The 23,662-nt window shown below is 48.2% G+C and overlaps 1 protein-coding gene across 2 annotated transcripts in view; it reads right to left on the reverse strand.

The window, feature by feature from the left end:
* WASHC1 (WASH complex subunit 1) overlaps positions 1-23,662 on the reverse strand; it is a 51,274-nt gene that overhangs the window by 12,685 nt on the left and 14,927 nt on the right. For both annotated transcript variants that reach the window (XM_077339965.1, XM_077339966.1), the window contains exon 2: positions 20,922-21,076. In XM_077339965.1, the coding sequence (XP_077196080.1) occupies positions 20,922-21,070 (149 nt within the window). In that variant the 5' untranslated portion in view covers positions 21,071-21,076. The remainder of the gene's footprint in view (positions 1-20,921; positions 21,077-23,662) is intronic.

Below are 23,662 nucleotides of genomic sequence, written 5' to 3' on the forward strand. Positions count from 1 at the left end.
GGGACTCCAACTAGGGCTGACAGTTCCGGGTTGGGAAATATATGGTGATTTTGAGGGTGGAGCCTGAGGAGAGCAGGGTTTGGGCTGGAGAGGGACCTCAATGGAGTACAGTACCACAAAGTTCAGCTTCCATTTGAAAAATCAGTTGGAATTGATTGGAAATCAATTGGAAATCAACTAACAAAGAAAAAGCAAAGTGATATTAAAAAAACAATGGGAACAACTTGTGCAGCTTCCAAAGTTGCCATTTCCTGCAGGTGAACTGATCTCTGTTGACTGTTGTAATCCCAGGCTTTTTCCAGCCACACCTGGAGGTTGACAATCCTAATCCAGATGCAGTTTTATAGGTTGAGGGATACATGCATTTAGACTTCTTCCAACTATGTCTGCAGTAAAAGTCCAAGATCACCTACATGCATCCAGTTTATAAAATATCTGTATGCATGTGGTGGTACCTTACTTCTTGGCGAACAATTGTCTGCATTTGTCCTAATTTAGTCCAATATTGCATTTTATTGTTGTTAGGTGCAAAGTCGTGTCCGACCCATCACGACCCCATGGACAATTATCCTCCAGGCCTTCCTGTCCTCTACCATTCCCCGGAGTCCATTTAAGTTTGCACCAACTGCTTCAGTGACTCCATCCAGCCACCTCATTCTCTGTCCTCCCTTTCTTCTTTTGCCCTCAATCGCTCCCAGCATTAGGCTCTTCTCCAGGGAGTCCTTCCTTCTCATGAGGTGGCCAAAGTATTTGAGTTTCATCTTCAGGATCTGGCCTTCTAAGGAGCAGTCAGGGCTGATCTCCTCTAGGACTGACCGGTTTGTTTGCCTTGCAGTCCAAGGGACTCGCAAAAGTCTTCTCCAGCACCAGAGTTCAAAAGCCTCAATTCTTTGACGCTCGGCCTTCCTTATGGTCCAACTTTCACAGCCATACATTGCAACTGGGAAGACCATAGCTTTGACTAGACACACTTTTGTTGGCAGGGTGATGTCTCTGCTTCTTAGGATGCTGTCTAGATTTGCCATAGCTTTCCTCCCCAGGAGCAAGCGTCTTTTAATTTCTTTGCTGCAGTCCCCATCTGCAGTGATCTTGGAGCCCAGGAAAATAAAATCTGTCACTACATTGCATTTTATAGCCAACACGAACCCTGCATGGGGAGAATGAGAGGATTTCCATGTACTAATCATCAGGAATCTAATCAGTTAGATTCCAATTGTTTTAATGTGGACCTGTTTGTAATTAGGAATGCTGAAAGCTGAATGTCTCTCCACTAGAAAAAAAATGCCTGAAGTATTTCCCACGCATGAAAAACCTGGTGTTCCTACCGTTCAGTTATTAAGGACAAATGGGATAATCATTCATTCAGTGACAGATAAGGCTAAGATTGATACTGGCAGTTGAAATAAACTAATGGTTACCCCCTCCCAGGTTTGCAGAGGCATCAGAAGATAAATAAGCAAGAGATAGAAGTGCAGTGGTACCAAGATCATGGGGGCCTGATAAGGACCTCAGACAGGTTGTCTCTCAACCGCAGAACAGTCAACGATGCTCTTAATCTGCAGGCCGTCCTGATAAGCCATCGCTCACGGTTATCTCTCTTTTGGGATTCTTGTTGGAGTGAACACAAAACAATTATTGTGGCACCTCGCAGACAGACTTTCCGGGAATGGATTTTCGCTACATAACCGCCATGCTTCAAAAACACTGAAGATGAACAATCCAAGAGGAACTGTAAAGCTTCCTGATGGGACACAATGTGCCATTGGCCTTATCCAACATGGCTTCTCTTATGTCCTGGTCAGCAGGGGTAATAAGAAGGAGAAGCAAAGGCAGAATTCCAGACCAAGTCCAAGGTTCTGGTCTTAACCTTCGAGCCCCTACGTGCTCTGGACCTTGCATATCTAAGGGACTACTTAACAGAAGAACATCAAGATCATCCAATACTAACCATGTTGGTGGTGCCTGGCCTCACCTCCCCAGCCTAGAGGGATATGCAGCTAGCAAAAGCTTGGGCCCTGACCAAGCTATCAAAGTTTCACAGGACCTGCCCAACAGCACCATTCCATCAAGGGCAAGTCAATGAAATCAAGTCCCCCGGCCCCTCCAGTTTCTTATCACAGATAGTGGCTGGAGAGACAAAGACAGAAACAAGGCCCAAGAAATTAACAAACGGAGCTCTTAGGATATTGTTTTATCAGTTTTATCATTTTACTGTTATATCTTACTGTTTTATCAGAATTTTGAATTCGACACACACCCTGAGGCAGACTGGAGAGGGCGGTCTATAAATCAAATAAATAATAATAATAAAGAAATGAAAAGGTACTAGCTACAGAGGGGAAAAAACTACATTCTAACCAAGCGATGTGGGAAACCATTCATGGTTGATATTATTCGTAAAATTAAAGGCGTAAAAAACAGGGGATGTAGACTAACTTATGAAGCTGATTAAAAGTGACGTACCTTTTTGCTCTGTTACTGAGCTAATCTACCTCCTCTGGAGGAACATGGAAAAGAATAAAACTCAATCTATACTAAACATACAGATAGATTCAAGTGGGTAGCTGTGTTGGTCTGAAGCAACAGAACTAAGTGACAGTGTAAGCATGGGTGATTTGGCTTGGATAAGATGATAACTACCCCAATCAATGCCGATTCGGGGACTTTCGGACTCATCTGAGCCGAATAAAACATTCCGGCCAAATCAGAGAAGTTCAGATCGATTCGGCTGAATGGTGAGCTTGAATTCTGCTTCCACTCCGGAAGGTCGCTGAATGAACTTGGGATTGGGCTGACCGAACCAGAGCTTGAATTCTGCTTCCACTCCGGAAAGTCGCTGAATGAACTTGGGCCTGTCACAGCAAATACCTCGGGGGGGGGGGGGTTGTTTTGAGGATGAAACGAAGCCAGGAAAATGATATAAGCCGCTTTGGGTCCCAAGTGGAGAGGAAGACAGGCGACAACAGTTGTTATAAATCTAGTTTTGCCTACAGCTTACTGGTCTTGGTGTCACTTCACTGGGTATCTCTGCAAATCATTGGGCAGGAGGCAGAGATGTTCAATCAGTCAACTACTACTGAATACTGAAAGCGGGAGAGCTAGAGTTGACAAGAGGAGGAAGCAGTGGCCAAGCCCCTGGTTCTCAATACACGGGCGGGAACTGCTAATTACATTTTTATTTGGGGAGGGGGGGTGCCTCATGCAGGCCATCTAATGCTAAAGAGATAAGTCACACGAGGGTCATTTGCAACCAGCGGCTGGGTCCCAGGGATGCAGAATCGACAGGCGATAATTCACTCCCGCAAGGAGAAGGGCCAGGAAGGAGGGGAGGGGGAGGCAATTACAGCTGAACATCAGAAACGTCAAGAGGAGCTGTGAAGCAGACCTCCCTAGAATACCAAGCAATTCCAATTTCATGTCTCTGGTACAAAAGTAAATGATCAGTCAAGGAGAAAGAACATTACAGAGTGGAATGAGAAATGAACAGCGCAGGAGGATAAAGCAACTCAAGTATTAAATGACTTTTCCCTAAGACCTACTGCATATGTATAGGGAAGGGCAGCAAAGAGGGAAGTCAGGTGGGGTGGGGAGCTGGTCTGCTTGGCTGCAGCTGTGGTCTTCAAACCGAGCAAACAGCAACCAGGAAAGCCCTGCCGTTTCCCAGGTTGAATGAAAACAGGTTGGCAAAGGCGCCCAAAGACCATTCTGCTACATACCTGATTCATTTAGAACAGGGGGAGTAACAGGGGGAGTCAACCTGTGGTCCTCCAGATGTCCATGGACTACAATTCCCATGAGCCCCAGCCAGCAAATGCTGGCAGGGGCTCATGGGAATTGTAGTCCATGGACATCTGGAGGACCACAGGTTGACTACCCCTGATTTAGAAGATGAACCTCCTTGCCTCTCTCGAGAACCTTGTCCAGTGGGCATTCATAGACGAGCGCCAGGCAGAATTCACTGCAGAAACTTCTCAAGGAAGTTCTGGCTTGGACAAGAATGGAGCAGAAGGTCTTTTCCTGGCTACATTGTGAGAACAGGCAGTACGGAGGGGGCAAGAAAGATTAGCAGCAACGCCGGCTTAAGGCAACAGCCCTGATAATTTGGATTGTCCAGGGCTGTATTTTGCACGCTGTGATTTCATTCAGGTGCTGCAGCCACACAACATTTAGAAGTCAACGTGGGATGCAACACTCAGCTTTCTTTCTGTTTTAAATTAAGTTTCCAGCTCTTATGATTGGGAAGGTAAGCTTGACGTTTATGGACACCGTCAGGTGAAATCTCCGAAGCCCCAAGGAATGAAGCCAGGTAGACTTCCAGCGGTCACGGCTGCTGCTCCTTCTACACAACTAACCAAAGACATTTTATTAGCATTTTATTATCACTTTTTAATTGAAACCACCAAAGGTGTTCCTGAGAGCCAGAAGAGACAGTAAACAGTTTTCTCTTTTTGTTTTTTGTGCCTGTCAAGTCACAGCTGACTAATGGCAACTCTGTGTGGTTTTTAAAGCCAGAGAAGTTCAGAGGCGGTTTGCCATTTGCCTATCTGTGGATCACGACCCTGGTGGTATTCCTTGGTGGTCTCCCATGCAAGTATCAACCCGGCCTGACCCTGCTTTTTAAACAGTTCTATTAAAGCTTTCAATTACTAGCGCTGGTTTCAAGTGGTCTAAAGCAGCTCAACAAAACAAAATCAGACTCCAGTGGCTCCTTTAAGACCAACAAAGATTTGTTCAAGGTGTGAGCTTTCGAGTGCAAGCACTCTTCGTCAGACTATGAACTACCATCATGACAGTAGGGAATATAAAGCAAAAGTTCTGTTAAATTTAGTAAACTGTGTCACAGGATCCAAATACAGCCATATGATAATTCTTTGCTAAAACAGCCAATCAATCCCCTCGAATTCAGTTGCAATTCACAAAAACATAGGAGAAATAAAACTGTCTATGTCAGTTTTTTATTTCATTATGCATGCTAACCTTGTGTAACTCGTGCATCCACATTCCTCACAATTTATTGACTGTTAGTAATATATAATGTAATTCTGAATTCTACCTCTCTGGTCCCAGGACAAGATAGCTGCCAGCTCAGCTTCTACTTGTAGGAATGTTTCACACTAGTAAGGAGACAGATGGGGCCAGCAGCAAATGGTGGGGTGGAAGCCGTTGATCACTGACAGTGTCCCTTTCTTTGTGACCAGGGAAGCCATGTCTGAAAATGGCCAAAAGCCCACCACAGTTTTTGAGAGGAACTAGCACAATGCATTCAATTTATACAGCAGATGAGGGCCAACCGGGCTGTGTCAGGGCGAAGAGAGGAGACACGGGACAGGGTGCCCAAACTGAGTTGTGCCAAGACATGTACGTTTGCTTCAGCCTCCTTCTTTGCCACCGTTGTAAGCAGGATGACACGTCCAGGGGAAGAGACTCTAGTTTTAGCTGGGGAGCGGCCTGGCGGTTTTCCTCGGACTGTTGGCGGCCATTTTCCAGAGCGGGCCCAGAGAAGATGATGCGGCCTGGCGGTTTTCCTCGGATTGTTGGCGGCCATTTTCCAAAGCGGGCTCAGAGAAGATGATGCGGCCTGGCGGTTTTCCTCGGACTGTTGGCGGCCATTTTCCAGAGCGGGCCCAGAGAAGATGATGCGGCCTGGCGGTTTTCCTCAGACTGTTGGCGGCCATTTTCCAAAGCGGGCCCAGAGAAGATGATGCGGCCTGGCGGTTTTCCTCGGACTGTTGGCGGCCATTTTCCAGAGCGGGCCCAGAGAAGATGATGCGGCCTGGCGGTTTTCCTCAGACTGTTGGCGGCCATTTTCCAAAGCGGGCTCAGAGAAGATGATGCGGCCTGGCGGTTTTCCTCGGACTGTTGGCGGCCATTTTCCAGAGCGGGCCCAGGGAAGAGGATGCGGCCTGGCGGTTTTCCTCGGACTGTTGGCGGCCATTTTCCAGAGCGGGCCCAGAGAAGATGATGCGGCCTTTGCCCTTCTGAAGGCGAGGAGGAGGCTGCGGCATAATGAATCCCTTGTCAGCACCGCTCTGCTATTTGCTCGTGACTGCACAGAGAGAAGTGGGCTGACATTTGCAATTTACGGCTGCTCTCAGACTCATTTAGAAGTCTGTGGTAAAATGCCAGTTCCCTTCAAAAGTTTCAAAGCAGCAAATTACAGCGCATGTTTCCCCCCCTCAGAAAAGCCAAATAAGTTCAAGTATTCACTAATCCTTGGGGGGGGGAAGAGGGCTCTTCACAGCTTTCGGCTCTTTCCCACTCTTCATATTTAAACAGGTCCTTCACATCTTATTTCACGTCTGAGTAAGTGTAATCAGGAGCTTGATGGGCAGAACCCCCCTCCCACGAGAAAACATAATCAAGCTTCCTTCCCCCCCATTAAGCTATTGGTTATTATCCTAATTAATGTTTATCGCCCTTTGATTACTCCTTGTGCCTGATTTGAAGAGGCTGGAAGTTGCAGGAGGCAGAGCCGTTCGCTTGCAGAAGAGATCGGAGTGGCAAAGACGCACGCAAGGTACACCATGCCCAGGACCTCGAGTGCAAGCAATAGCCACTGGTGACTGACTATGCGCCTCTCCTGGCTTCTGAACATTTGCCTCAATAAAGCACTCCTCAACGTTCCCGGGGTGCGCTTCTGCATGACCTTCACTATCCCAGCATTTCTGCAGTTTTACATTTTCCACTTCGACTTGATTGATTTGAGATTTTTAAAATTTGTTAACCACCACTCTTGGGCTAGCCGGCTCGTGGCGGTTTAAAGACAATAAAAAGCATTAAAATACCATAAGATACTTTGTGGTTGTTAGTTGTGACGTTGTGTCCGACCCATCGTGACCCCCTGGACAATGATCCCCAGGTCTTCCTGTCCTCTACCACAGGGGTCCTCAGCCCATGGTCAGCGGCCCGGTACCGGGCCACAAAGGCCATGGTACCGGGCCGCCAGCGGCTGCGCCTGCCTCCCCCCCCCCGCAGCGAGAGGGGGGAAAGAGGCAGGCATGGCCGCTGGCACGCCAGCGACGCAAACACGCACGCGTGAAGCTGCCGCACATGCGTGTTTGCGCCCCCTGCTGCCGAAAACACGCACGCGCGGCAGCTCCGCGCGTGCACATTAGCGCCACCTAGTGGCCAAAACGTGCATGCGCAGGAACTACGCGTGCGCGTTTAGATGCAGCTGCGGTGGCCAGGCCGCCGGCTCTCTCCCACCTTCGGAGGCGGTCCCCGACTACAAGAAGGTTGGGGACCGCTGCTCTACCATTCCCCGGAGTCCACTCAAGTTTAAAACTCAATGATTCTATGAAGACATGCAAAAGCATGTCTTCATAGGTGCTTCTAGGACCCTACTCCTTTGTGCTCTTCCTATTTTAACTTGTTTATCTGATTTTCAAAGCTGACTGCTAGGGAGAGTCACTACTTCTGAGTGGCTCTTCTGCGCCCAAGAAGGAAAGTTGATGGAAGGAAAGAGAATATTGACAAGAGTTTAACCAGCCAGGGAGGGAAAGCTGTCTGTGCTCAAGTGCTGTTACCAATTTACCTCGTGACCTTGTGCTCCAGCGTCTGTAGCAACGCAGCGGTAAAGGCACAGGGAAAGATCTCATCGGATCGCCTGAAGAATTAAAGCTTGTAAAATTGACTTGGAAATATCGAGCAGGTGGTTATATAAGTGCACAAAATCAATCATTCAGGGGGGGGGAGGAAACCTATTTTCTTTGGATTTGCGAGTTCTGTTTGCACACATCAAATATTCACTTTTTTTTCTTTTGCAGACATGAAGCTGTGGCAAAATGCTACCTGCTCACCTGCCTTTTGTCGCAGTGGCACTGTGTGCTGATCCAGTTGCCAGAAGTTTTTGGCACAAAGAAACCAAGTTGACTTAGCAGACGCATCACGAGCAAAACAGGTGCGTGGGCTAAGGTAAATGCGATGGGTGTTTTAAAATATTAGTGCGGGTACACGAGTCGGAGAACGAGGGCCGCAGCTCAGATGGAGAGGCCGTTTAGTGGCAGAAAACCAAAAACAGAATCCGAATCACACAGACCCGGTAGAGACCACAAAGGGCCACCCAGTCCAGCCCCCCCGACCTTCTCAGGGACTTCAAAATCCAATCTCCTCCTAAAAACTTCCAACAAAGGAGAATCCACCATCCTCCCGGACAGCATATTCCATCTATGAACTAACAGAAAGCTTTCTAAAAAAAGAACTGGACACAAGCAGCGGGCCATGTCTCAACCAGTCTTCAATACTTATTTTCAGTCCCCTGTGGAGGAGACTTTATGTCTGGAATAACACTTCTGTCATGCAAGTCCGTGCTTGAAGGGAGACCGCCCAGGGGCAGGTTCACGAGAAACTAGACCGTTGTAATCATTAAACTGCCCCTGCTATTACAACACAGCACTTTTGTCCAAACTCTGCCATTTGTTGCTTCTGAGTATTGATTTCCCCAGGCTTCTAGTCACCAGAATAAACATTACGAACAACCATGTTTGTGACAGAAACCTGTAATTCCCTTGCCTTCCCCTCAAGCTGGTGACTTCAAACTGGGGACTACAAGCGCTGCATCCATGGGGCTGTTGTGGGTATTCCGGGCCGTGATCTGGCAATTTTAGTCCTTGACATTTCGACAGTAGTCTTCAAAGTACACAGCAAGGTGGGAATCTCTCCATTCCAAAGTGTGGAATGTGTGAACAGTTGTTGGGCATTTTATTCAATTCTTGGGGAGGGGAGTGTAATATCTGATAAAACAGGCAAGAGCTTGATCAATGGGCTTTCTAATGAACTCCACTTGCCCACAAGAAACACATTTAATGGACTTGCTAATGAACTCTATCCAGATACAGAAATGGAGCTCCCTAGTTCTAATCCACCCCCTTGGATATCCCCAGGTAAGACAAGAGTCTGATACATAACACACATACACACTGCGAGAAGTAAATAAAATGTTGAGCAACTGTTCACACAATCCATACTTTGGCACTGAGAGATTCCCATCTTGCCATGTCCTACATCTGAAAATGCCAGTAAAGGACTAAAACTACCAGACCAAAGCCACACAGCCCAGAAAACCCACAACAGCCAGTTGACTTTGGCCGTGAAAGCCTTCAGAAATTCACTGTATCGACATATTTGCCAGAACGCTGCCAGATGCAAAACCACCCAGCAGAAGTATAAAATTAAGGCAATTTGGATGGTGCCCTTCATTAAACGGTGCTGTCACGTATAGAATTAGAGCTGCGTTCTAAGCATGATGGCCCGTGCAAGAAGAGGAAGGGAAAAACCTTACATATGCAACACGCAGCTTTACGAGCACCCGCCCTTGCAAGGTGCAATGCGGAGATTGCACAGATGTATCTTCTTTCAATTTTTCACTCCACAGATGCCATCGGCTAGTATGGCTGCCTCTTCTGCCAGCACCGCATCTAAAACCCCACCCCTCTCCTTGCCCCTGGAGTTATTTGACATCTTGGCGGCTGCAACATTCTTGGGTGACTTGTTTCTCATCTCCAGCCTTTCCGTTTTGATTCCTGCTTCTGCTCAGCTCACACCCCACCTTCCTTTCTCCATCTCGATTTGCTTCCACTCCGACCTTCCCATTCGGATTTTAGAAGGCCGCCTTTTAGACCACATGCTTTTTATACCCCGTTTTTCACTGCCCTTGGAGGAGGATGACAAAATGGAGGTGGAACCCAGACATCGGCAGTTGGCAGCAGTTAGCTTTCCTTGATCTAGGTTCCCTTTTTACGACAGTTTTTCTATCCCATTTTTTGCTACCCTCAGGTGTCGCAAAGTGACTTACAAACACCTTTACCTGCCTCTCCCCACAACAGATTCCCTGTGAGGTAAGGTGGGGCTGAGAGAGCTCTGAAAGAACTGTGACTAGCCCAAGGTCGCCCAGCTGGCTGCATGCAGAGGAGGAGTGGGGAATCAAACCCAATTCTCTAGATTAGAGGCCAGCGTGGTGTAGTGGTTAAGAGTGGCAGCTTCTAATCTGGTGAAACGGATTTGGTTCCCCGCTCCTCCACATGCAGCCAGCTGGGTGACCTTGGGATCGCTACAGCTCTGATAGAAAGTGTTCTGACTGAGCAGTCCTGTCAGAGATCAGCCCCACCTACTTCACAGGGTGTCTGTTGTGGGGAGAGGAAAGGGAAGGCGACTGTAAGCCACTTTGAGACTCCTCCGGGTAGAGAAAAGCGGCATATAAGAACCAACTCTTCTTCTTCTTCAGTAATCTCAGGGCTCTCTCAGCATCACCTCCCTCACAGGGTGTCTGTTGTGGGGAGAGGAAAGGGAAGGCAAATGTAAGCTGCTTTGAGTCTCCTTCGGGTAGAAAAAAAGCAGCATATAAGAACCAACTCTTCTTCTTCACCACGACATCAAGCTTCTGCTTATTTGAAATACTTAATAGCTCAATCCCATGCAGAATTATTCTAGTCCAGCTGTCCACAATTCCGCACAGGACTGCACTATCAGATTGCCTTTCAACAGAAAAGTTCTTCACAAAGTAATCTGCGACAGTCTAGAAATGTAAATTACCATCTACACGAACAACAAGATCAAACCAATACAAATATTAAATTACATTAAGTCAGGAGTATGCAGTTCCCAGAAATCCCAAACAGCTGGGGTAACAAAAGTACCTCCATGCCGGCTCTGAAAGGAGACCAAGTATAGACTGCATATGATGTCCCTGGGAGAGCATTTCACAGCTCTAGGGGCATCCCCGAAAAGGCTGTGTTTGGGGGGGCAGGTGACCACTTACCCTCCCCAAAGGAAGGAATTCCGGGAAGGGTCTCACTAGGTCTTGCAGCTGGAAAAATAACTGGGAACAGCATCCAGGACACCAGCTAGACCAGTGGTTCTCAACCTTCCTAATGCCACGACCTTTTAATCCAGTTCCTCATGTTGTGGCAACCACCAACCATAAAATGATACAAGTGTTCTTTCACAGAAATTAAACTGAAACTGACCAATGTCGTGAAGATCCATTGTTCATGATTGTAGATAAATTGGTTATAAATTGTCTATAAATTGGTGGTTGCCTTCAGGAGGAGCGGCAACAGTGGTGGCACCCCCCTCCCCCTGGTCAAGCTGCTTGCCCTGCCGCGACCCCTGTGAAAGGGTTGTTCAACCCCCAAAGGGGTCCAAGACCGCCAGGTTGAGAACCACAGAGCTAGACACAGTCAGTGTGCTGCTGGATTAGAGCAGGCATTCTCAACCAGAGTTTCTTGATGGCCCTGGAAGGGTTTCCTGAATGGGTGAGAGTTAATTAATGTTTTAGATATTTGTAACATTTGTTAAACCTTTATTGGGTGGAATGACCTTCTATGGTCATGTCAACCCACCCGCCCCTCCCAAAATGGCCAATGATGGGCCTGGAGGGGGTAGGAAGGGGAGGGGCCCTGGGTGGGCGTGTACACAACTCTGCTTCTCAACCATAATCTACATGATCGATCGCACCACTTCAGGGGTTCCTCAAAGCCATCTGGCTCCTGATCAAGTGCTCGGTTGTTGTGGCTGTGCCTTCGCCTGGAGGTGTCAACTGCAAACTGTGCTACCCTCCGATGATGAGAACTGTTCTTTGTGAAGCTGAGTTTTGTAAAGGGGAGGGGGATTTTGCTTCAGTTCAGTTCAAACTTTATTACAGTCGTTCAAGACCAAGTTGTATGAAGTTAATACATAAAAGACCAAAAGAATATGGTCATTTGATGTAATGCAATTTAAAACAGATCATAAAATAGAACTTAAAATTATGCTACTTTAGAGCATTGGATTTTTATGGCGGTGGCACAAAACTTAGCCAGCTGAGTTGTCACCTGGGGGGACTCATCACTTAGCAGCCTTTTTGCTCGATCTACATCATGATGTTCTGGCAACTTTTTAAGGAGTGGTTCAAGCAAGTTGCTACGAATGTCTACATAAGCAGGGCAGTGGAAACTGAGTTGTGTAATGAAGGGAGAGGAAATTTTGCTTCTATGATTGCTCAATGCTTTTGCTTGCTTTGGTCTTCAACAACACAAGAGTCTTGTGAAGCCGTTTGTACTCTCCTTAATAAACTGCTGATTTTCTAGCCAGAACTTTGAGTTTGCCTTTTTTTCAGGGAGATTTGCCACAGAACATGACACTGTGCCTGTAAAATGGAAGTGACATCTCTGCGTCTTCTTCCTTCAGGGCTGCGTGAATGGAAGACATTTGTCTCAAAAGACTCAAATTAAACCCATGTTTGAGGAATCAATGGTGGGTTAGGGTGGTTAAAGAGGCAGATTACTGGCAGTCTTCATGCAGCGGCTGGACAGATCCGTATCCTGGATGCTTTAGGCTGATCCTGCATTGAGCTGGACTAGATGGCCCGTATGGCCCCTTCCAACTCTAGGATTCTATGAGTCTAGATCACACCCGCCCCCTTATCCCTGATATAAAGAGCAATGCAAGGGAACACTTGGAGGAGAGAAGGGAGCAAAAAACGTGGGGCAAGGAAGGCTCCAGCATTCTGAGAGCACGTGGAGAGAGCTACTGGGAAGAGTTGCTGCTAAAATTGAAAGGGTACAGAGGAGAGCGACGAAGATGATCTGGGGCCAAGGGACCAAGCCCTATGAAGATAGGTTGAGGGACTTGGGAATGTTCAGCCTGGAGAAAAGGAGGTTGAGAGGGGACATGATAGCCCTCTTTAAGTATCTGAAAGATTGTCACTTGGAGGAGGGCAGGATGCTGTTTCTGTTGGCTGCAGAGGAGAGGACACGCAGTAATGGGTTTAAACTACAAGTACAACGATATAGGCTAGATATCAGGAAAAAAATTTTCACAGCCAGAGTAGTTCAGCAGTGGAATAGGCTGCCTAAGGAGGTGGTGAGCTCCCCCTCACTGGCAGTCTTCAAGCAATGGTTGGATACACACTTTTCTTGGATGCTTTAGGATGCTTAGGGCTGATCCTGCGTTGAGCAGGGGGGGTTGGACTAGATGACCTGTATGGCCCCTTCCAACTCTATGATTCTATGATTCTATCAAAACCCACCCACTCCTATGGAGAAATGAGGGGATTCCCTGGGGGGTTGTGCATCATTAAAGTTCCCCAGGGAGACTCCTAGTTTCCTAGGCACAGACTCTTCCTCACCAAGCTGTTCTGGAAAGAGAAGATATCCCTATGCCTGTCCATTCCATACTAACCATCCTTGATTCTAATCAGAGACAATTTGTGGAGCATGCTCAAAGACCCACTATATAAATGCTACGTGCTATTAGTTTTATGCCAGCAGGAGGAATGGAATTCCTCCAAAGCCTGACCTTTCCATAATATATGGGGAGACAGACAGGAAGGACTCCATCCAAGTCCACTAAACACACCAGACGTTGCAGAATCCAGGTATGGCAAGGGCTGACTAGTTCTACCTTTTGTCCTAGGGATTTTCCAACCACTTTCACAAAGACTTTCTGACCTGTGTTGAGCAACTTAGTGGTGGTGGGCTGAACACGCACTGGAGGACCAGGCAGCAAGGTGAGAAGAACCCACCTCCCCCCCCCCCCAAACTCCCGACAGAAAAAGAGAACAGAAGAGATAAGAATCCACGCCATAGAGGCTGGTCATCCGCACATAAGGGGCCAGACAGGCCATCTAGTCCCACCCCCTGCTCAGTGCAGGATCAGCCCAAAGCATCCAGGATAAGTCTCTTTCCAGCCGCTGCTTAGAATCATAGAATCATAGAGTTGGGAGGGGCCAGACAGGCCATCTAGTCCAACCCCCCTGCTCAGTGCAGGATCAGCTTAAAGCATCCAGGAGAAGTCTCTGTCCAGCTGCTGCTTGAAGACCCTCAGTGAGGGGGAGCTCACCACCTCCTTCGGCAGACGATGCCAGAGCCAAAGTACTCTGACTGAGAAAAGTTTTTCTAGCTGGTACTGTTCGACGTGTAGTTTAATCCCATTAATGCGGGCTCTATCCTCTGCTACCCACAAGAACCACTCCCTGCCCTCCTCCGAGTCACAAGATCCGTCGTCACGGTGGCCAAAGCAGCAGTAAGGAAACCACATAGCAGCAGTGCCTAGTGGAAAGTGCCACTATCCTGTACATTTTGGGGTACGTGAGAAAGCCATACAGAAATTGAGTTTCCCCTTACCTGCAACACAGGAGCTTGATCTAGGGGGGTGGGATCCTGTTTCGGTTGCAAACCTACTCAGAGCACTTCACGGCACAGACCCAGGACAGAGCCAGGCAGTGCGGCGGAGAAAGCCGGAGAAAGCCCACGGCTCGAAACTCACATTTGTAGGAATGTTTCTGGAGCCAGCCCAAGCTGAATCCTGTGCATGCAGCCTCATTCTCACAACCTGCCTTCTCCCCCTCCTCCCCGCCTCAGCTGCCGAGCAAGAATAGGCGCTCTGTTTGATTCTGGAAGAAAAAGGCCTTCTCAAAGTTCAGCTGATAATTGATTTAGGCCACGGAGACAGTACAAGCACAGAGACCCTTTGTCTTTTTTTCAGGTGACACTAAAAACCAGGTTGTTTTTGCCAGGAGCAAGGTCACCTGCCTGCTAAAAAGGGAGAAAGATCTCAGGCTCTTCAAAATGCATGTCGGTTTGATTAAAAGCCACTGAGCAAAAGTGCAAAATTGCTATGGCCAACGGGGGTGCAACTGGAACAAGACAAATATGTACTTTTTAAAAACCCAAGTCTGGTTGGGGCCAGCGAAACAGTAACATCAACAGGCTCTCCCTCCAAGGAAGGTGCCCCCTGATTACACTCTAGTCCCAGAAGAACCGTCCAAAAATGGGACCGTTGATGCTACCAGCTGGTACTAAGATTCAGCACCCCAAACTCATTTTAGTTGCTATTAACTGAATTAATGAACTGTTTTAACCCGTCCTTGGAGGAACTGCAATGCTAGAGGGTCTCCAATGCAACTACTAGGCCAGGCTCAGCCCTGCTTGGCTTCCAAGACCTGTCAGGATCAGGCAAGCCTGGGCCGTCCAAGCCAAGGCTCTTGGCTGGGTGACCATCAAGGAAGCCAAGGGTTCTTATCCAGAGGCAACTTAGTATTATTATTGTTGTTGTTATTATTATTGTTATTAATCAGATTTATTACTACCTCTGTCTTTTACCTGGAAGAAGAAGAAAAAGAGCTGGATTTTAGTACCCTGCTTTTCTCTACCCGAAGGAGTCCCAGGGTGGCTTACAATCCCCTTCCCTTTCCTCTCCCCACAACAGACACCCTGAGAGAGCTCTGGGAGAACAGCTCTAATAGGACTGTGGTGAGTCCAGGGTCTCCCAGCTGGCTGCATGTGGAGGAGCAGGAAATCAAACCTGGCTCGCCAGATTAGAAGCTGCCGCTCTTAACCACTGCATCAACCTACAACGTCGCAGTAAACTGGCTGCCATTTGATAGCCCTTTCCCCCCATTACTGAATCCTCCAGCGTTCTGTGCTCCATCAGAATTGCAGCCTGCACAGATCCCTGCAGTAAAGGTAAACCTTCTACATGAGAAGTGGGGGGACATAACTCTCACTGCACCTTCATCCCAAGGAGCTCCTGCGCCGAGCTGATATTCGGCCCACAGTCCCTTTCTGCCACACTCCCTGAACTGCACCAGCCGTGCTGCCTGCCTTTTGTGCCTCAGAGCTGAATGCGCTGCCCTGATAAGCCCTCAGCTTTCCTGGAAAGGAGAGATCTCAGTCGCCTTATCTCAAGGAAGCAGAAAGGGAAAGTGGGGAGGGGGGGAAAAAAAGGTCACTCTCTGCTAAGTGGCAAGCTTCTCACCTTGAAAGCTTTCCCTTTTGATTGGCACGGAACACCCAAGGTTGTGGAACTTTTAATCAGACGCCTGCATAATTACCGAATCATTATTAATTATATCAGAGAGCTCCCAGGAAAGGCAGTGCAAACAAAGGGCCTGATGCCGTCTCTCCTGTTGTTGGAAAGAATTAGTAATTACAAGCCATAAGTGTGCTCAAGAGTGACTGCAGCTGGTGCTCTGGGACTACGGAGACAGGCGGGCTAACGGAGGCGGGCTGTCCTCTTTGGAGGGGAGGGGGAGGTGCTGCCTTGCATGGAATTTAAAGAGGTCCCCTCCCCTATACTTACCTTTGCAGCCAAAAAGAGGCTCCGAGCGGCCCTTTGAAATCTCCGCCCAGGAATTGGTGCCGTGGTTAAATGTGATGGCTTCTAATCTGGCGGCCCGGGTTTGATTCCCCGCTCCCCCGCATGCAGCCAGCTGGGTGACCTTGGGCTAGTCACAGTCCTGATAGCGCTGTTTTCACAGAGAAGTAACCCCATGGCTTTCTCAGCTCCCTCTCCTATCTCGTGGGCAGAGGAAGGGGAAGCGACTGTAAGCCGCTTTGAGACTCCTTCTGGTAGTGAAGGGAGGGATACAAAAAACAACTCTTCTTCTTCTAGAGTTGGCAGGTACTGACATGCTGTCGGGAGGGGGGCTTGCCAGGAGGGCCCTCCACACTTACCTGAGTCCAGAGGAATGTCTGGCATTCCGACATCACCTGGAAGTGATATCAGCAATTCAGAGACGTCAGGGGTGATGCTCTGTCTTTGGGGAAAGTTCTATAGTAAAAAAAATCAGCCTCAAACCATAGACTTTTGCTCAAAATCCCTCAACGACTCTGGCACGCTGACGTCACTTCCGGGTCATGTGAGCACATCAGGATGTTCTTCCTGAACCCAGTGAGTTGAGGGGGGGGGAGAGGTCTGAGGGAGCGAGGATTGCGGTAAAAGCGGCTGTGTTTTTTTGGGGGGGGGGGATTTCCCCCTGCTTTCAGAAACCTCCAAAGCGGGGTGAGCAACGCCAAAACAGGGGCATTCCCTAGTCCCGTCACAAGCACAACTACCTACTGGGCAACCCTTCCCTCCTCTGTCCCACATCCGGAACACTGGGGGTGCATACCCTAGAATCACAGAATCATGGAGTTGGAAGGGGCCACACAGGCCATCTAGTCCAACCCCCTGCTCAACGCAGGATCAGCCCAAAGCATCCAAGAAAAGTGTGTATCCAACCTTTGCTTGAAGACTGCCAGTGAGGGGGAGCTCACCACCTCCTGAGGCAGCCTATTCCACTGCTGAACTACTCTGACTGTGACAAATTTTTTCCTGATATCTAGCCTATATTTAAGTTTAAATCCATTACTGTGTGTCCTCTCCTCTGCAGCCAACCAAAACAGCATCCTGCCCTCCTCCAAATGACAACCTTTCAAATACTTAAAGAGGACTATCATGTCCCCTCTCAACCTCCTTTTCTCCAGGCTGAACATTCCCAAGTCCCTCAACCTATCTTCATAGGGCTTGGTCCCTTGGCTCCAGATCATCCTCGTCGCTCTCCTCTGTACCCTTTCAATTTCATCTACGTCCTTCTTGAAGTGAGGCCTCCAGAACTGCACACAGTACTCCAGGTGTGGTCTGACCAGTGCCGTATACAATGGGACTATGACATCTTGTGATTTTGATGTGATGCCCCTGTTGATACAGCCCAAAATGGCATTCACCTTTTTTTTACCACTGCATCACACTGCCTGCTCATGTTTAGCTTACAATCCACAAGTACCCCAAGGTCTCGTTCACACACAGTGATACCGAAGGAACCCTCTGACCACACTCCTCCACTTGGGAGAGCCATCCAAGCCTGAGCCTGGGGAAAATCCTTTAAAAAAAATACGTTGCGTTATCCAGAGACGCAAGGTACCTTGCTTAATTGTTTAGTTAGCTGTGCACGTTTTACTGTTTCAATATTAGTCCTAAGAGGAAGAATGGATTTCCCGGGCCAACCCACTTACAAAGCCGGAGTGATGGGCTTGTGGCAGGCTCATCTGTTGCAAGCGTGGGGATTAACGTGTTCCAAGCAGAGATCCGAGGCAGTTAACAAGCGGTACCCAAAAAAAGGCTCTTCAAACAGGGTAAAAATAAACATATGGTGCTAGAGAATAAAAGCCACAATCACAATACAGCCACCTGAAAACACACACTGCAGGATGTAAAGGCAAAGGAAGGCAGCAACACAGAGTAATTACACGAGAGCCATCATTACTTGGCCAGGGCAAAGAACAAACCACCAAGCTAATTCTAGCTCTATTTTCTGGAAGGGAAATGTATATTTAATCAGCTGGGGATATTTTCGTCACCGTTTTCATTTTAGCCATTTCCTTCTTCGTGTTCAAAAAACCAGCTCCCCTGGCACTCGTGGCAGCGGGCAGCTGACAAACGCTATTCAGCTTGAACACAACGGCAGCACCGACACAAAACCATTAGCGGGATACAGGAATACAGGGCTGGGCGGAAGGCCGCTCGGGAGCTGTAAGAAACCTTCCGAGCAGCCGGAAGTAGCTCTCCGGCCCAGTGATCCTGAATGCTTTAGGCTGATCCTGCACTGAGCAGGCATTTGGACTAGATGGCCTCTATGGACACTTCCAACTCTAGAATTGTATGGAGAAAAGATGCACAACTTTGCTCTGAATGGGAAACCAGCATCACCACCAACCCTTTCCCACCTTCTGTGATGTGTGCACATGGGGCTCCCTTTTGATCCGAGAGGCAAGGCAGTCTGTCACTGTCCTTCCCTCTGGACTGAGGGTAAGGTTCTGACCGCAAGTGACTCCTCTCTGCTTTCATCAAACTGACCACAATACGGAGGGTACCTCAGCATCCCTAACCGTCCCACCTTCTAGCTTGGATAAAAGGATGCAGAGATCTGCATTTCTACTTTTGACTGACAAAGGGAGCTTTGACTCTTGAACGCTTCTGCCCTGAACGTCTTGTTGGTCTCTGAGGTTCTGCTGGGTTATAATCTGTTTTAAAGCAGCAGGAAGAGGAGAGCCGGGTTTTTTATGCCGCTTTTCTCTGCCCCAAGGAGCCTCAAAGTAGCTTACCTTCTCCTTCCCTTCCTCTGCCCTGCAACAGGCACCCTGTGAAGCAGGTGAGGTTGAGAGAGCTCTGAGAGAACTGTGACGAGCCCAAGGTCACCCACCTGGCTGCATATTCAAGAGGAGTGGGGGAATCATTCCCATTCTGTAGATTAGAGGCTCCCACTTGTAACCATGGCGCCACTTTGGCTCTCTGCAGACTATCACGGATACCCTCTGAAGCCCCCTGCATTAAACTTATTTTCTTCTTGGTGGGTGGCATAGAGGCCGCTGTATCGTTCCCCCCTACAGGGAAAATTACACCTTGGGGCTGGTGGTTTGCTTGGGGAAAACAACAACAAAAAAGGCATCACTGAACACTCCCTGCTGACCTGCTGTGAAATGCTGCAATTTCCCCCCCGCCAAATTACTATTTGTGATTCGGTCCACGCATCATACCCCCCCCCCCGCCCTCCAGAATAAAGTTTGTGATGTGCTACACCCACCAGTCCCCTATTTTGTCACAGGGAGCTCCTGAGGCATTTGAAAAATAATTAAGCAGCTCCCAGAAACAAAGGTCTGTCCTCCGCAAGAATGCAGCTCTGACGTCAGCCGTGATTGGTTACGGCTGCCCGGACTTACCTGCCAATAAATCCGCTACCTCTGCATGATCGTTCCATAATCCTGAAGCTGCCAAGCAGCAGCGCCTCACTACAGATGTTCAACCTCCACAAGAAAGGACGGAATACCAAAGGGAGCCATCAAACTTTCCTTATCTGTATGTGTCTGTGCGGGGGGGGGGGGGGGGGCTTCTACTGCAAGAGGCACTCTCCGAATTTTGGAAGCCAGGCCATTCGTTATTTCAAGCTCAAACACCGTTTGGGTTCCCAGCCCCATTTCACCAAGAAAGAAGTCAAAATACATTCCTGTCCTGTGTTCTTTCCCAGCCCATCAGTATTGCTGGGGGGAATTCTGCTTGCTTGATGAGGAAAGTAGGATCTCCTATCTGGGCGAGGAGGAAGCGACGAGAAATTTGCTAGGGAAGGATCTCCTAGTACTACTGATCTGCTGTAAACAGATGGGCCTGCACGTGCTGCACTGTGGCTCTCGCAGCCCTCATCTGCCCTGCAGAGGGAGAGGGGAAGGTCAAGGCAAAAATCTGGCTCCAATGCTTTTTATCTCCTGGCCCAAGGCTGAAAAAGCAGATGGGCCACTCAAAAACCACCAGCAAGTGCAGAGTGTCAGAGAGACTCCCTGGCTCCGTTCCATGATTCTTCCAAGGTATGCTTGAGTCAAGTCCCAGGAGCCTCTTTGGAGAGCACTTCTGTGTCTCTCTCCCCTACCCCCTACCCCGAATTGCACATTCCCATGCTTGGAGCCAGATGGCCTTGCAGCCCAGGATGCTTAGACTATCCTTCCGCATCTAGAAGTGTCTGTGATCTGCATTTTCCTTTAAAGATAAGGCCCGGTTCTGTGTGAACTGAATAACATATTGCTGAAGGTAATTTTGCTCTGTAAAGCAGGCTTTCTCAACCAGGGTTTTGTGAAACCCTGGGGTTTCCTGAAGCAGTGGGAGTTAATAATTTTTTAAAAAATTAATTTGTTAAACATTTATTGGGTGATATGACCACATATGGTCATGTTGACCTCCCTCCCAATGGCCAATGATGCGCCTGGAGGGGGTGGGGAGGGGCCAAGGTGGGCATGGACACAGCTCTGCTTCCCAGCTGTATTCTGCACAATGGCGCCACTTCTGGCGTTTCTCCAAGCCTGAAGAATGTTTCAGGGGACTCTCAAGGGTAAAAGAATCGAGAAAGACGGCTATAAAGTGTCCTTTGAACTTTGAGACCTTTGTCTAAAGCACCATAGGGGTTTCACCTGTGACGCTGTGTTTCTTTATGTTCCTTTCCTGAAATAAACTACAGAATCTTTTGCTTAAAGTTCTGAGTTTGCCTCTTAGAATCATAGAGTTGGAAGGGACCTCATGGGTCATCTAGTCCAACCCCCTGCACTTCCTGGAAACTTTACTGCAGTCCATGACCCACAGAGCTCAGTTCTTCCCTATCTAGCCCCTTCACAGCCCTTACCAGTGCAGCCAAACCATACCTGTTGAAAATGTCCGCTGAGATCGTCTGGAGGTACTCAAGCGCATCCGCTATCTGATGAATGGCTTCTTCCCTGCGGAGATCCGGCTGGATGAGAGGGACGGAGTATGTTTGACCTTCCACGAAATACGTATGAGTCACAGTAGCCATCTTGGTCTGAAGGGGAAGAAGCAACACCCAGTTAACGCGAGTCAGGCCTATCTGATAGCTTTCCGCCTAGAAAGGCAAGTTTCTAATCTAGCACCTCTTAAGAATGAAATACTGAGCCTCTTGTGGCGCAGAGTGGTAAGGCAGCCGTCTGAAAGTTCTGCCCATGAGGCTGGGAGTTCAATCCCAGCAGCCGGCTCAAGGTTGACTCAGCCTTCCATCCTTCTGAGGTGGGTAAAATGAGCACCCAGCTTGCTGGGGGGTAAACGGTAATGACTGGGGAAGGCACTGGCAAACCGCCCCGTATTGAGTCTGCCATGAAAACGCTAGAGGGCGTCACCCCAAGAGTCAGACATGATCCAGTGCTTGCACAGGGGATAGCTTTACCTTTAAGAATGAAAAGGAAGGATGAGCAAACAGCCGTGACGTGCTCATTTGCCTTAGTAGGTGATCAAAAAGGCAACAGCGGCTATTTATTGAAAAGGAGCCAGTTTTTTGTACTCTGTTTTTTATTACCCAAAGGAGTCTCAAAGAGGCTTCTCCAATCACCTTCCATTCCTCTCCCCCCCAAACAGACACCCCTGCTGAGTTAGGTGAGGCTGAGAGAGCTCTGAGAGAATCATGACTGGCCCAAGGTCACCCACAGCTGGCTGCATGTGGAGGAGGAAGAGGGAGTCAAGCCTGGCTCTCCAGATTAGAGGCTGCCACTCTTAACCACTACACCATGTGGTCTCCCTACCTTATTTAAAGGTAGTCGCAGTCCCTGTCTCTCCTTCTCATTGTCACAGAACCTTGCTCAAGAGAACACAGCTGGGCGCCATCTTGCTATGGCTTTGCAAACAAAAACAGGGAATGGAGGCAGAGGGGAAGGAGAACCCCTCCCTTCAATTTTATATGGGGTGCTTGAAAAGACAAGAGGCCCCTTCAGCCTCTGGGTGGAGGTATTTGCTCGACCTCATCATCTCCAGCACCCGTCCTGCACCTCTGGAAGGATGCTCTCCGAATTCAGAGCATGGTTAAACACCGCCAGAAACTTTTCGAGAAGATAAGAGAGCCACCCTTTGCATTTAATTTGGCTGGCAAACTGTGGTGGTTGTGTTAACATTCCGCTATCCTTCTCTGGATTGTTTATAACGGCATTATCCTTTGTGGACATTTGTATTGGCTTGTCAGAGCCACGTTGATGGTTCATATTCATCTACGTACTAATTGTATCGTGCATCAATATGTTCTTGTTGAAAAACAAACTATATGTTCTATATTATTTAGTTAGGTAGCCGGGTTTACACGGATCTTTCATTTTCCGTTTGCTTAGTGCAAGGTCCGTGTTCCCTTTGTAGTTCTGTTTGGTTTCTTGTTAAACGTCGGCGAGAGAATTTGGGCTCCCATCGCCAACAGGACATTGCTCCCCTGCTCTTTGTTTCCCGCACTTCTACCTGTACTGCAGCCTCTACAGTGCCAGAATCTCTCCCTTTCTCGGGAGATGATAAAGAGAACATCAGACAGTGGGGTCAGGGCGGTTAGCAGTTCCATCATCCAAATATGTCGGGAGCGTGGAGAACCATCAATTCGAGGTGACAAACCGGAGCTTGGCGACGGCGGGGAGATGAAATGAAGAGCATTCCCTTGAAGTTACGACTCGTTTTGAAAATCAGTATGGGGGAAAAAGTGTCAACTGGCTTTTTCATGACGGGTGCAGGCCAAGTAGAAGATGCCCTCTACTGAACAAAACCAGGAGGCATTGCTCTCCCAGGGTCCAGAAGGAATGACTGGCGTCATCACTGATATTCGTGTACGGAAAGAGAAATTAGAGTGGGTTGTCAGGCTGGGGAGGGGGGACCTCAAATCACCAGCCGGGAGAAGCCCCCAGTAACAAGACAATTGTTGAAGGATCTGCAAGGGTTCATCTTGAGAAGTCAATAAATGCCAACAAACGAGGTGTGTGCGTACACGTCCCACTAGCATAAAGGAACTGGCCAGCATGAGTAAAACAGGCCCTGGCTCAGCTGAAACGAAATGAGGGACACTGCTCAGAAAAGCCTGGAACTAAATAAAAGGGCAAACCTCTGACAAGATATATAGTAATAATTCCAGAATCAGAGCTCACAATAAAAGCCGCCTCGCGGGGAAGGCAGTATGAAAATCAAATCAATCAAATCAAAATTGTCATGAGGGTACATACTCAGGACTGAACCTTGGCCTTGGACAGCACGGTGGTTCTTGATGATTTTGATTTTTTATTGCGAGTTCAGCATCTGGAATTATTACTAGATATTGTTGGTAGCTTCACATTTTATGATTCTTATATGCCGCCAACCAAGTCTTAATGTAAAATTGTATCATAAGTGTGCATATATTTTATTTGGCCACTGATGAAGACCCTCCGGGTAGAAACATGTTTGGTCCATGGCCATACCATGCGCAACCATTAAGACTGGATGTGCAATATGGCACAGATTCAGATTGTTATTTACTTGTTTGTTTGTTTGTTTTGTATACCACCCTCCCTAGCGGCTCAGGATAGTGTACAACAGTAGTTCACTGGACAACTAAAAAACAGGAATGTTAAAGAAATTTAAAACATTAAACACATCA

This window comes from Paroedura picta, chromosome 5 (assembly GCF_049243985.1).
Source record: "Paroedura picta isolate Pp20150507F chromosome 5, Ppicta_v3.0, whole genome shotgun sequence".
NCBI classification, from domain to species: domain Eukaryota; kingdom Metazoa; phylum Chordata; class Lepidosauria; order Squamata; family Gekkonidae; genus Paroedura; species Paroedura picta.